A 14,764-nucleotide genomic window follows, 5' to 3' on the forward strand; every position below is an offset into this window, starting at 1 on the left:
TCCAGACCATAGCCCTCCATATCCCTCCCATCCATGTACCTATCCAAACTTCAATTAAATGTTCCAGATTAATCTGAATCCGTCGCTTCCACTAGCAGTTCATTTTATTCTCGCACTACACTCCGGGCGATAGCTGATTGAACCGTGGTGAACAGAGCTCCTTGGCACGTTCATTTCCACCCGGCGCACCCCCCCCCCCGCCACCTAACCTTTGCTTGTTCCCGTTGAATGCCACGGTCAAGGTTGGAACATGTGTATGTGAATATCTGCATCACCTAGAAGGGCTGTTTAGGTCCCTGAACAGTGGCGAGGGTGGAGATGTAGGAACAAGTTCTGCACTTCTGGTGGCTGCGAGGGCAAGTACAGAGTCAGGGTTGGGTAGACGGGGGGGGGGGGAGTGGGGATTGTGCCTTAAAGTCCATTGCATTCACCTGATAATAACACATTTCATGTAAACCTCGGGAAATCGTTTTGGAATAAAAATAGTTCGGAATCTGGAAACCTGGCACAAAACAAATGCTCTCTGGGCCAGGCAGTGTCCGTGGAAAGAGAGAGAATCATCATGACTTTTCAAATCACTAACAAGAGAAAATCCGCAGGTGCTGGAAATCCTTTGCAACAGGCACAAAATGCTGGAGGAACTCAGCAGGCCAGGCAGCAGCTATGGAATGAAAGTCCTGCCTAAGGGTCTCAGCACAAAACGTGGACTTTTTTTTTCCATAGATGCTACCTGGCCTGCTGAGTTCCTCCAGCATTCTGTGTGTTGCTTGCCTTTTCAAATGAAAGGTTAACAATATGAGACATTTTCAGTTTCCACAGAAGCTAAACAAAACTTCTGTTGGCGGCAGAATGCCAGAGAACGGCATTAAACCCTGACCTCAGATGCTATTGGTGTGGAGTTTGCATGTTATCTTTGTGACCACCTGGGTTTCCCCCGAGCGCCCCAGTTTTCTTCCACGACCCAAAGACTCTTCTGCAATAACAGTAGCCCGTTGCACTTGTTATCAGATGTTGCCAAGAAGATAACAGTTTACAAAAAAAAAAGAATCCGCAGCTGATTTACGTTGCATTAGAACAAAATACGACGGATACTGACAATCTGAAATTCAACCGATAAAAAGAATTGCTGTAAATACTCATCAAAAAGGAGGCGATTCTGGAGAGGGCTTCCCTTCCTCGGAACGAGACCCCATGCGCTGAGAGGGCGAGGCTTTGGGAGGTGGGGCCGGGCCGGGCCGGGGCAGCGCGCAGGTGCTATAAAAGCTCTCTGTAAAAGCTGCGCGTTTAGTCGGCTACCGGAGAGACGGGGAACAGGTGTGTTGTGCAGGTAAGGGGAGGAGGAGCCGCGTTTATAACTTACCGAGCTCCCACCCTACTCGTGTTCAGTCTGATGCTAGAGATATTTTGCGCCTCTTGTTAGTCTGGTTGGGGCGATTTTATTTTGTTCTTGGCTATTATACCTGCATTATATGGGTAAAGAGAAATTTTACTTCAAGCGGTGTTTGTAACTGAGCAGTGGATTATGTAGTTCGTCGTTTGGCTTTGCGGAAACTTTCCTGGTTTTCACCCTCTCATTCGTGAGGTAATTTTATTATTGCCACTCGTTTTGACTCCTTTTTTTAAAAAAAAGTACAAAAGATCACCTCGGCTATCCGCCTCACTCCAACATATGACTTGGAAATTGATGACACCCATTGGGTGTGTTGCGCTTCTCCCTCTTAGGTTGTCACTGACCTGTTTGTGATCCCAGCGTTTGGGGCGCGTAATTTGGCCGAGCATTTCTGATTTAAGTCGCACCATGTCCACCCTTTCCCTTGTAATAAATGGGTGTATTGATAACCGTGTGCTGCTGTCGCGCCAAGTGAGTTCGTCACTTAAGGAATGTGGTTAAACCTGTTGTTCCCACCCTGCAGCTAATGGTGTGGTCTAGAGTCACAGGACAGAACCAAGGAAATGGGATGGCTTTGTGTGCATGTTTCTCTATTATCATCTTCCAGATTGATGGAAGAGAAGTGGACCCCAAAACTATCAGTGTCTCTAACTGATTACTAACTGCCAGTCTGATTGAACTGGGTTCCCTGTTTTTTTTAAGTGACATTTTTTTCCCCTGAAGTTTGTCTCAGTAGATACCCTGGGGTTGGCTGCAGTGCTATACTTGGGTTTTTGTGGGATATTTAGCTACTGGACTGCAGCAGCTGGAATTCTACAGGTATCAGGTCAGTGAAGAATAGAAGATAATCAAGTGCTGACTGGACCCTGGTTCAGGTGTCCTTTGTGCCTCAGTTATTTGGAAAACGTTCGGTTTCCTATGCTGAAGCTTCATTTCTTTGATTTCTTTCAAAGACATTTGTTTTACAAAATGGTTGTTGTCTTCAATAAATTTCCTGGTGTCAGATACTCTATCATGCAGACTCTTTACTGCAGAAAAGATTTTATATTTTATAATATATATATCTTGCTGTTCTGATACACTAAAAGTACTATATGGCCCTTCTTAACTTTTTTTTGTGCCAAAAGCTGTTGTAGCTGCAATTACTTCAGAGATTGGTTATCCTGGCTCTTCTGTACGATGATGTATTAGCTAAGCTTTTGCTTGTGTGAACTTGTAAAATTATGGATTTGAGTCCTGGATAGATCTGTCTGTCTGTCTATCTCAGATATAAATGCAAATAACATAACTAGATGTGAGCATTCCCCCGTAGGATTTTTTTGAAAAACATTATTGAAAACAGTTGAGAGAATTGGCCTTTCTAAACAATCTGTGAAGTGGCTGCATTTTCCAGAACAATGCGCAATATTTCTCCTAGTTACATTTCTTTAACACAATTCTTGCTGTAATTGTTTCTGTGGTTTCATATGCCAGCTGGAAGGATTAATTTTGTTTCCTTTTTAGGAGACTCAAAATGGCTAAAGGAAGTTCGGGAGTTAGGGCTTTCCAAGGACTGCTCATTTTTGGAAATGTGGTCATTATGGTGAGTATTAACTGAAATTTGCATTGTGTTCCTGTATCTGCTCTGTAATTGGATATCAACATCAAAAGAATTCATAATGAGCCAGTGTTTCTGCTGATAAGTTTTCTCTGTTGGACCATACTGTTTCTGGTGTGCAGGCTTCCAGTGGGAGATGTCCTCCAACAAGTTTGGAATCAGTGTTGTATTGGTGGCTGGTTATGCTTCAGGACAGCTTTTAACAGCCAGCAAAGACTTGTGCTTCCCATCTGACAAAGCCCTGGCTGTCTCTCAATTGCCAATGTTAGATGTATTCAAACATTCAAAGGTGCGGCTGTTAATTTACCATAATCACCCCAGCAGCTCCTTGTCTAAGTGGGTTCATTTATTTGAAGTAAACAGAAGTTGACTTGCTGGCCGAGTGTGGCTGTTTACTCAGTTGATTTGTATATTTGAAGCATCAGTGGATTTCCCCGAAACATCGACTGTTTATTCATTTTCCATAGATGCTGCCTGACCTACTAAGTTCCTCCAACATTGTGTGTTGCTTTGGATTTCCAGTACCTGCCGAATTTCTCATTTATTAAAGGATAGTTACTGCGGGAAAGTGGTCCTGGGGTTAAAAGCCACAGAAGGTCCAGCCTGGTATATAATAGCATGCAGATCTCTGGCGCGAGAGGGAAGTTGGACGAAGCTGATCCTGGCTCATTAAACTCTTGGAATATCTTGGGCTGCACTTATTCTCTATTCTCAGGCATCAGACCCTTTTCCAAAGAGTTGGTTAAAGGTGGGAAGAATTCTGCTGACTTTAAGTGGGAGATCTACTAAATTTCAGTGGAAGTGGTCATCTGGAATAAGAATCTGTGCTTGGATACTACATAAATCAGAACATTTTCCCTGTATCAGTATTTTTATCAAAAACACTTGGGGGAGGTGGAAATTACTCAGTCTGACTCTAGTGTTTCAGCTTTGATGTTTGACTACCCTTTTTTTTCAAAACAAAAACTTAAAAGTTGGATAATAATGCTTTAGGATAACATAGCAACCTTGATGCAAAGCAAATTCTATTACGCAATCTGAATACTACAGAGGCTGTCGAAGCACCCATGGGAAAAGGTGCTTATACTGACCTGAGCACTTTATTTTTTTTTTTTATTCTTCTTCCTTTGGACTTCCCAACCCACTATCCAAAAACATCTACTTCAAGTCCAGTGTGCCTGGGCTTCTTCTTTACTGACATTTATCTCTGTAATAATGTTAATATTTCTAAGGAGGATTGATTTCCAACTTTCCTCTTCCTTTTCTTCAATTTGTGATCAACCTTTGTATTTTAATCCTGAATCAGCTATCTCCTAGACGTTATAAGTATCTACCTTGCCCAAGCAAGATATTAATGGTTGAAAACTAGTGGGGGAGAAAATGACAAGTGTTCGGCAGCATCTCTATTTTACATCCATTCTGGAAATATAATCATTTTAATCTGTTTTGGGTAACAGTGTTCCCTTCGAAATTTGGTGCTGTTCATTAATTTGAAACTGCAGTTGGGTTGTTCAATCTCAATCAATGATAGTTGGGATTGTATAGATTCTTTATAACTTGAAGATAACCAAACTACGTATCTGTGCCAAGAATAACACCAATACTTAAATTCAAATGCTTTTTGTCCATATTTGCTAAATGATTATTTTCCTTGTGGATTAAAATAATTTGTATGGGAAATCTGTTCATATTTAGATACTTTGGATGCTGTACAGAGCTCTTCCATTAAGGGCTGAGAAACTCTAATATAAATGTCAAAATAAGCAAGGACTTTTTGATGTTCACCCTCTGCACTTCTGATGGTGAAGGCCTGTCATCATATTGGAACTTGATATACCACTTTAGCTCACATGAATAACAAATGCTGAAACATTTTGAGGGAACATTTCCCCTGTGTGCTGTTTCTTGTGAGAACTTGGTGAGGTTGACTCTATTTTTCTTTGTAAAAGAACTGTAAATAATTGCCCACCTGGGAGAATTTGATTGAGAATATTCTTCAGAAGTCCTAGTATTAGTTGTACTTTCTCAGTTTTCCAGAAGCAATTTGAAGCTTGACTATTGTTTGAAAGACACAGCTTCTGATTGATCTTTCTGCTCCTATTTTGCAGTTATGTGGCATTGCATTGACGGCTGAATGCATCTTCCACGTTTCAGATCAGTACAGGCTCTGGCCTTTGCTTGCAGCTGCTGATAACACTGATATTTTTGCTGCTGCATGGATTGGTCTCTTTGTTGGCTTTTGCCTGTTTTTGCTGAGCGTTGTTGGTATATTTGGAATCATGAAGTCAGCCAAGAAAGCTATTTTGACAGTAAGTTTGAACTCTAGTTATATTCATTAAGATTTGCATAGATTCTTTGTTGTTTACAAGAAATGTCTGTAATAGAAATTCTTTAATTCAAATTTTTGAGAACTTCATTTGAACATGTATTTTGTTTTGTGATGAACCAAAATGACACACTCTGGGAAATTGTAATTGTATTTTTTTCAATAAAATGCATAGCTTGTAAAAATCATTCAAATTGTGTGTGGGGAGGGATTAAATTGCTTTCAGATACTGAAAGGAACATGGTTATGCTTCAGACAAATGAAATCTGATGCCCTTTTCCATGTAATGGATTCAAGTAAACAGTTGTGGTAAATAGTTACTGAAAATAACATGAAGGAATGAATGACCAATTAATCATGCCAGTTTCGGTTATCAGTAGCAATGCAGTTGACCACAAAATGTGTAGGCAGTTTGAGTATCAAAAACACTTAGTAACCTTTGTAGCAACTATACTTAAATGTCATTTGTTCTGTTTCAGTACCTTGTACTGATGATAATTGTTTACATCTTTGAAGTTGCCTCCTGTATCACAGCTGCAACACAGCGAGACTATGTAAGTAACAACTATTCAAGGTAATATTGCTAATTTCATGAGTAAACAATTTGACTTAATGAAGTAGTTGTCCGAAATGCAGTTGTAATGTACCTACATTTTTGCTTATAAATTTATTTCCAAACTAAATATTCTATGTGGATGACAAGGTGCTATCATAATGGCATGCATTAAGTTTAAATAATATTTACTCTAGCCATACAGTTACAATATGGGCAAAGATTTAAAAAGTAGTTTGAAGTGACAGAATATGTTTGAGGTACTGATCTTGTACAATTGCACTACTCTGCTGAAGTCTTAAATTGTAGTTTATAATATCAGATATAAAACAAAGCTAGGAGGTACTTGGGAAATCAACCCGGATAAGGGAAGTGTTCTTCACCCTTGCATGAAAGCTGTATCCTAGACTCCTGAATATGTTTAGCTTTGACCATTATTGACACAACTGCAAAATATAGATTGTGATTCTACATCTGCTAAATTCACTTCTCATCACAGCTATATTTTGATGCTCAAGGCTTTTTGCCACTTATATTTGTATCCATTTTGAATTTTAAGATTAGGTTATAAAATCTGACTGTCAAAATGTTACCAATTTTTATAGTTTATTGCATACTTTTGGTTGTATGTAGGTAGATGCAATTTTTGGATCAAAAATTTTCAAACAGAGCCAACTTTCCAGTTTTTAATGATTACAGATGTTTGGGGGGGGGGAGGGAGTTCATTCAGCACCTAAATTAACCTAGTCAAGCTAGTCTTCAGGCATTGAATCCTATTTTTTTGTTGCCTCTTTTGGAATGGGATGGGAGGGACTGGGGATGATTTATTTCAGATTTAGATGTGTAATTTGATTTTTTTTTTTTTCCCCAACATCTACATTTTCTTGTAGTTTGTTCCGAATTTCTTCCTCAAACAAATGCTGCAGCTGTATTCTAACAGAAAATGGCAGAATGAAGCAGAGTTCAGGAAGTATGTAGATGTCACAAATACTTGGAATAACATCATGCCTGAGGTAAGTAAGCGGGAGAAAGGTTGGATACATTATTAATAAAGAATCTAGTTGTAGCAACACAACATTGATAGCAATTCCTAATAAAAGTGTGTATGGGGGTGGTGGCTGGAATGCAGATCTTGGTAAGAAAGCTAAAATGGACAACCATTGCAGGGCTGGCCAGGAATCTGCAATCCTGCATTTAAGCACTTTAAAAGCAAAGTGAATGAAGTAACTTGTCTTTCATTTGCAGAATAAATGCTGTGGTGTAAATGGGCCTGAAGACTGGATTAATTTTAACTCTGAGTTCAGATCAAAGCATAACGATTCTGACTTTCCCTGGCCTCGACAGTGTTGTACCACGTCCTCTTTTGGCCAAATCATCAATCTTGATGCATGCAAGCTTGGTGCCAATGGCTATATTTATAATCAGGTAAATCTGATTCTTCCACTTGAACATATTTACTTTTAAGGGATGCAACTTAATGAGTTGAAGTCACTTTGGGGAATACTTTGGTCTTGTGTTGTCCTTCAGTGGAGGGTTTTACATTCTGTGGAAGATGACTCTGGATATTTTTCATGTTAGGTGGTGTTCAATGACCACCCACTACAATCCTGAGACTATCACACAAGGTAACACACTCCAGCTCCATATTCCTGGCCACATGCCTATGCCCTGTTCCTCACTGCCAAATAGTAGACCTTTTCCACTACATTGTCCCTTGTTCACTTTTCCCTTCCCTTCAATATCATTTTTTTTTTGGCAAGCTTCCCATGATGGGGCCATACTCCCATATTCCTCTTTGGTTTTTACAGCTTTACTTGTGCTCACTGCCTTTCACATCCAGCCCCTTCAGACCAAAATGATCCTTGACCTAGCTGAAGGGTCTTGTCGCCAGTCAATTGAAGACAGTGATACTTATCAAGGTTGATGTGTTGACCTGCATTTTGGCAGGAGGTGAACCCTGTAGAAGCAGCTTGATCATTGAACATGCTGGCATTTTAAAGAGAGGCCAAAAAGTCTCCTCTTTATTCATAAGTATGCAATAACTTGCAGTGGACATTCTGTGCTTGTAGGCTTTCCTTGCACTTTGGATGGAAAGAAATTCTTGTTGGTAAATAAGCTGCTGTGGGAGGAGTTCACTATTCATCAATAAACATGCATGTGGACAATGTAGTTGGCTCATTGGGGAAGCAAATAGTAATTAGGGGTGGACAGTAATTCTTACCAGCTTGAAAGGACTACTTGGCACGTGTATCTGACTTTTTCTAACCAAGTATCTAAGTACCTTGGTATGTGTGGTCAACTGAGGCATAGTTTAGATTGACAAGGAGATCACATTTCTAGTCTGGGCCCAGAATCTGTTAGGTTTTTTGTGTTGTCTTTTGGTCTACACATGCAGTCATGGAATACATTTCTAGAGCTACTGGGTACAGTGAAATTACTGGAAAAGCTGATTTGTTTGCTGTATTATAAATATTATGGGAGATTCTTTTAATAGGGGGATCAAGCCCAGATGGTAGCACTAATTGATTTAAGAATCCCAAGATTGATTATGCCTGTTAATTGTTATGGGAAATGTGTAAAAGCTGAGCAAAATGTTTTGAATATTCCTTTTAGTGTGACGAAGTGGATAGTATCTCATTTTTAGACTTGTAAGGAGTTGATGCCAGCTTTTGTAAATTGAACACTTCTTAGGGATGCATGCAAAAAATATCTAGTTTATTCATTTGTCCTAGAGCTAGTTAAAGCAACAACTGAACTGGTTAAAGCAATAACTGAACGGAGGTGAGTAAGTACTTGCAGTACATGCAATATTCTAACTATCACCTGTCTGCAGAGTTGCTATTGAGCAGGCAATAGGATCTGTCTTGAGACCATGTAATCTGTACGTGATTTTGTTCATATTAATGAAATCAATGTTTGTTTTTTGCAAACAATATTAAACTTGTATTAATGGTTTGTTATAACTTTAGGGTTGCTATGAAGCTATCTCGGGAGCTCTGAATAGACACGCTTGGGGTGTCGCATGGTTTGGATTTGCCATCCTTTGTTGGACAGTAAGTCTTTATCTTTAATATACTTGATAATACTTGTGCATTCTGTACAAAGGATTTTCAATTATCAAGTGTATGAATGTTATTTAGCCACAGTGCTGCTTATTCCATTAATTTGAATGCTACATCTTGTTATGGAATAGAGTTTACAAATTCCTGCTGTGGTAATCATTAACTGATTCACTTTTTAAAACTTTGTCCCTATAATGTGACAAATATTCAGTCGGTGGGACTGAGTCGATCAAGTTTCTGTTTAATGCCAGTCTTCAAAACAGCCTAGTACAAGTCAGTACAATGATTGAGTGCAAGTATGGAAGTGCTACCTTGGGCTTTGAAACTTCATCAGCACTATGTAATGTTCCCTTTTCTGAAGTGAGTGATGGGCTCCCCTGATGTCCTGTGCAATATTTAATCACTGACAATTGTACTTTAATTTGAATAGAAGATTTGAAATAATGAACTAATTAATACAAACTGCCATTTTTTTCCTCTTGTTTCAGTTTTTTGTCCTTGTTGGTACAATGTACTACTATGCTGTCCTGGATGGTTGAATTGGACTTCTAATGGATTTGAATTGAATGATTTCTAACTATCTACCACTTGGCAATACTGAGGAGATCACACTTAAACTGTGCCTGTGATGTATTGGGAATTGGAATTGTATAACATTTTGTACTTAGCTACATCTTGGCCTGATGTAAGGCTTCTTGAACTAGTTTTAATTCTTGCCTAGTTTCTTATCGAGCAGTCTCCTATGGAATCATGAATTTGAACCCATTGTCCACTGCTATAACCGTGCCATAACCAGTTGACTCCTGTTGAAAATTAGATTTTTTGCTCCCTATATTTGCCTATTTAGTTAAGAGCGTGTTTGCCAAGACCTCTGTGACTTAATTGGTATAAATATTAGCTTGCCTTGATTTATAAATGTCTCTTAACTGCTCTGTGAATGGTAGATTTAAATTTATCCTTGTCTGCTAGGAATAGTGGGCACTACTTTTTTGAAGCTGACAATTTGGAAAGGATGTACCTACTTGAAGTCATTCCACAATCATGTTAATTCCAATTTTCCCTTCAGCCTTGATTCTATTATTTTAACAGGTTTGCAACTGTCCACTTTGGTTTTTATAAAAAAAAAAAAAAAAAATTCTGTTTACTATGCTTTTTCATTTTAAGTATTGAACTGTATGAACAATAAAATCAGTGGCCAAAGTTGTAGTGTTTTGTATACAATGTAAGCTGAATATAACTGTGCTGTAGATGCTTCACAAATCTTAAGTACAGAGTACAAAAATGCAGGTAAATTTAGATTGTATTAGTTCTACCTGTAAGCAGATCATAAGTTAAACATGTACAGTATAGGTTTTCTTTTTTATCTGTTAATATATGAAAACATTAATTTTCAATAAATTATGAACATTCAGGACATTTGAGTTGGTTGACAGAATTTTCTTAAGTTCAGAACAATGTTGCTGCAAGATGGCAATGATCAAACAACAAACTGTTTTAAGTGTGAAGAAAGTCATGATGGAGATGAAAAGTAACTTGGACTGAATCCCCCATCACCATGGGGTCATATTTGAAGGGTGGGTACATTGGCACAGTCAATAGAGCTACTGCCTTAGCACCAGAAACTCTGATGCAGTGTGAGAGGAGAATGCACGAGCTCCCTATGATTACAAATTTCCTGCACATCCTAGATATGCCAATTGGGGAGTTCATTAGCTGTGAAATCGCTCCTATGTAGGTGAATAGTGGAATGGGGGGGGGGGGAAGGGATGAGAATAAAGATTGTAAATAAATGTTTGTTAGTGTGGACTCAAATGGGCTGAAGGCCCTGCTACCTTTTTCTAAATTTAGTCTAGCTGAAAATAGTTGTGATGAAAATTGAACAACGTTTGTCATGGGGAAAGGAGTTGCCAGTGTTTGAAGCACTGCATCAAGATTCACTCTGTTACAAGGTTTCCAACGCAGGATGCTCGCAATTCTTCCTCCACCTCCCACAGGTGCTGCTTGACCTGCTGAGTTCCTCCAGCAGGTAGTCTGTTCCAGATTCCAGTATATGCACACTTGTCTCTGCTTTGATCATGCTCTTTCACTGACTGTAGGGTGTTTGTAATATCATAGATCAACAATACAGCTGATGCTATTTTGAGCTGTAGTAAATGTCAGGCCTGTTGTGCACCAACCCTTAAACCAACATGAAGAGTAGTTTGATAGCAAAGCAAGGTGGTGAAGGATGACTTCCTCTCTGTCTCACGGAGTCCCCTCTAATTGCAGCTAAATATATATATTTCAGTAGTCATGACTGCAAGCATAGTTCACTAATGCATTTACAGATGAGGTTGATGTTGTGATTGACATTAAGGTATATTTTCTGCTCTGAATGCATCCTGTTGAAGGAGGTATGTAGGCTTTACAACTTGGTCTAGAATGGCTGTGAAACTAGGTTGGATGGTGCAGTATCCAAAGGTGACAGGAGGGAAACATGTAGGCCTCTTACCATTTTCCCCTAAAAACAGATTATCAAGGATATAGAACATAGAAGAGTATAGCACAGGAACAGGTCATTTGGCCCACGATGTTGGGCTGAGCCAACTTCAAAGCAAATCAATAACACTCAGACACTAATCTGTCCTACCCACACAATGTCCATGTCCATCCATCTTCCTTGTATCAATGTGCCTATCCAAACGTCTCTTAAAAGCCTCTAATGTTATAGCCTCTACCACCATACCAGACAGTGCATTCTACGCAGTTACAACTCTGAGTAATAAGCTTACTCCTCACATCTCCTTTGAACCTACCCCCTCTCACCTTCAATGTATGCCTGCAGTATTAGACATTTCAACCCTGGGAAACAGATACTCTGTCCACTCTATCAATGCCTCTCATAATCTTGTAAGCTTCTATCAGAACTCCCCTCAGCCTTGGCGCTCCAGAGAAAACAACCCAACTTTATCCATCCTCTCGTAAAAGCATATACCCTCTAACCTGGTAGCATCCTGGTAAGCATCTTCTGCACCCTCTCCAAGCCCTCAACATCCGTCCTAAAGTCGGGTGACCAAAATTGTACATAATACTCTAGATATGGCCTAACAAGAGTTTTATAAAGTTGCAACATAACTTCTTGACTTTTGAATTCAATGCCTCGACTAACAAAAGCAAGCATTCCCTAAGTCTTAACTACCTTAATGACTTGTATAGCCACTTTCAAAGAGCTATAAACTTGGACACCAAGATCTCTCTGTTCAACACTGTTACAGCTACAGAAAGGGTGGGTAATGTAGCAGGATCCTCTTTTGAGTCAATATGGGTGGAAGTCAGGAACAGGAAGGGAGCAGTTACTCTACTGGGGGTATTCTATAGGCCCCCTGGTAGCAGTAGAGATACAGAGGAGCAGATTGGGAGGCAGATTTTGGAAAGGTGCAAAAATAACAGGGTTGTTATCATGGGTGACTTTAACTTCCCTACTATTGATTGGCACCTGATTAGTTCCAAGGGTTTAGATGGGGCAGAGTTTGTTAAGTGTGTCCAGGATGGATTCCTGTCACAGTATGTGGACAGGCCGACCAGGGGGAATGCCATACTAGATCTAGTACTAGGTAATGAACCGGGTCAGGTCACAGATCTCTCAGTGGGTGAGCATCTGGGGGACAGTGACCACCGCTCCCTGGCCTTTTCCATGATAATTATAAAGGATAGAATCAAAGAGGACAGGAAAATTTTTAATTGGAGAAAGGCAAATTATGAGGCTATAAGGCTAGAACTTGTGGGTGTGAATTGGGATGATGTTTTTGCAGGGAAATATACTATGGACATGTGTTTAGAGATCTCTTGAGGGATGTAAGGGATAAATTTGTTCCGGTGAGGAAGATAAAGAATGGTAGGGTGAAGGAACCATGGGTGACAAGTGAGGTGGAAAATCTAGTCAGGTGGAAAAAGACAGCACACATGAGGATTAGGAAGCAAGGATCAGATAGGTCTATTGAGGAATACAGGGAAGCAAGAAAGGAGCTTAAGAAGGGGCTGAGAAGGCCTTGGCGAGTAGGGTAAAGGAAAACCCCAAGGCATTCTTCAATTATGTGAAGAAAAAAAGGATGACAGGAGTGAAGGTAGGACTGATTAGAGATAAAGGTGGGAAGATGTGCCTGGAGGCTGTGGAAGTGAGCGAGGTCCTCAATGAATACTTCTCTTCGGTATTCACCAATGAGAGAGAACTTGATGATGGTGAGGATAATATGAGTGAGGTTGATGTTCTGGAGCATGTTGATATTAAGGGAGAGGAGGTGTTGGAGTTGTTAAAATACAATAGGACAGATAAGTCCCCGGGGCCTGACGGAATATTCCCCAGGCTGCTCCACGAGGTGAGAGAAGAGATTGCTGAGCCTCTGGCTAGGATCTTTATGTCCTCATTGTCCATGAGAATGGTACTGGAGGATTGGAGGGTGGCAAATGTTGTTCCCTTGTTCAAAAAAGGTAATAGGGATAGTCCGGGTAATTATAGACCAGTGAGCCTTACGTCTGTGGTGGGAAAGCTGTTGGAAAAGATTCTTAGAGATAGGATCTATAGGCATTTAGAGAATCATGGTCTGATCAGGGACAGTCAGCATGGCTTTGTGAATGGCAGATTGTGTCTAACAAGCCTGATAGAGTTCTTTGAGGAGGTGACCAGGCATATAGATGAGGGTAGTGCAGTGGATGTGATCTATATGGATTTTAGTAAGGCATTTGACAAGGTTCCACACGGTAGGCTTATTCAGAAAGTTAGAAGGCATGGGATCCAGGGAAGTTTGGCCAGGTGGATTCAGAATTGGCTTGCCTGCAGAAGGCAGAGGGTGGTGGTGGAGGGAGTACATTCAGATTGGAGGATTGTGACTAGTGGTGTCCCACAAGGATCTGTTCTGGGACCTCTACTTTTCGTGATTTTTATTAATGACCTGGATGTGGGGGTAGAAGGGTGGGTTGGCAAGTTTGCAGATGACACAAAGGTTGGTGGTGTTGTAGATAGTGTAGAGGATTGTCAAAGATTGCAGAGAGACATTGATAGGATGCAGAAGTGGGCTGAGAAGTGGCAGAGGGAGTTCAACCTGGAGAAGTGTGAGGTGGTACACTTTGGAAGGACAAACTCCAAGGCAGAGTACAAAGTAAATGGCAGGATACTTGATAGTGTGGAGGAGCAGAGGGATCTCGGGGTACATGTCCACAGATCCCTGAAAGTTGCCTCTTGGAGTATTGTGTCCAGTTCTGGTCACCTCACTATAGGAAGGATGTGGAAGCATTGGAAAGGGTACAGAGGAGATTTACCAGGATGCTGCCTGGTTTTGAAAGTATGCATTATGATCAGAGCTTAAGGGAGCTAGGGCTTTACTCTTTGGAGAGAAGGAGGATGAGAGAAGACATGATAGAGGTGTACAAGATAATAAGAGGAATAGATAGAGTGGATAGCCAGCGCCTCTTCCTCAGGGCACCACTGCTCAATACAAGAGGACATGGCTTTAAGGTAAGGGGTGGGAAGTTCAAGGGGGATATTAGAGGAAGGTTTTTTACTCAGAGAGTGGTTGGTGCGTGGAATGCACTGCCTGAGTCAGTGGTGGAGGCAGATACACTAGTGAAGTTTAAGAGACTACTAGACAGGTATATGGAGGAATTTAAGGTGGGGGCTTATATGGGAGGCAGGGTTCGAGGGTCGGCACAACATTGTGGGCCGAAGGGCCTGTACTGTGCTGTACTATTCTATGTTCTATGTTCTAAAACTATAAGATATAGGAGTGGAATTAGGCTATTTGGCCCATTGAGTCTGCTCCACCATTTCATCATGGCTAATCTATTTTTCCTTTCAGCCTCA

At 40.4% G+C, this 14,764-nt stretch overlaps 1 protein-coding gene across 2 annotated transcripts; it reads left to right on the forward strand.

Annotated features, from left to right (window-relative positions):
* The first annotated feature begins 1,262 nt into the window (after positions 1–1,262).
* LOC140199816 (uroplakin-1b-like) lies at positions 1,263–10,336 on the forward strand. Of its 2 annotated transcripts, none has more exons than XM_072262314.1 (8): positions 1,263–1,314; positions 2,894–2,972; positions 5,096–5,296; positions 5,793–5,867; positions 6,757–6,879; positions 7,112–7,291; positions 8,836–8,919; positions 9,417–10,336. In XM_072262314.1, exons 2-8 carry the CDS (start codon positions 2,904–2,906, stop codon positions 9,465–9,467), a joined length of 783 nt encoding a protein of 260 aa, XP_072118415.1. In that variant the 5' UTR covers positions 1,263–1,314; positions 2,894–2,903; the 3' UTR covers positions 9,468–10,336. The 2 variants fall into 2 exon arrangements, with proteins under 2 accessions (XP_072118415.1, XP_072118414.1); XM_072262313.1 differs by having other exon boundaries at positions 1,301–1,327.
* The last annotated feature ends 4,428 nt before the right edge of the window (positions 10,337–14,764 follow it).

The sequence above is a fragment of the Mobula birostris genome, chromosome 6 (genome assembly GCF_030028105.1).
Source record: "Mobula birostris isolate sMobBir1 chromosome 6, sMobBir1.hap1, whole genome shotgun sequence".
Classification (NCBI taxonomy): Eukaryota; Metazoa; Chordata; class Chondrichthyes; order Myliobatiformes; family Myliobatidae; genus Mobula; species Mobula birostris.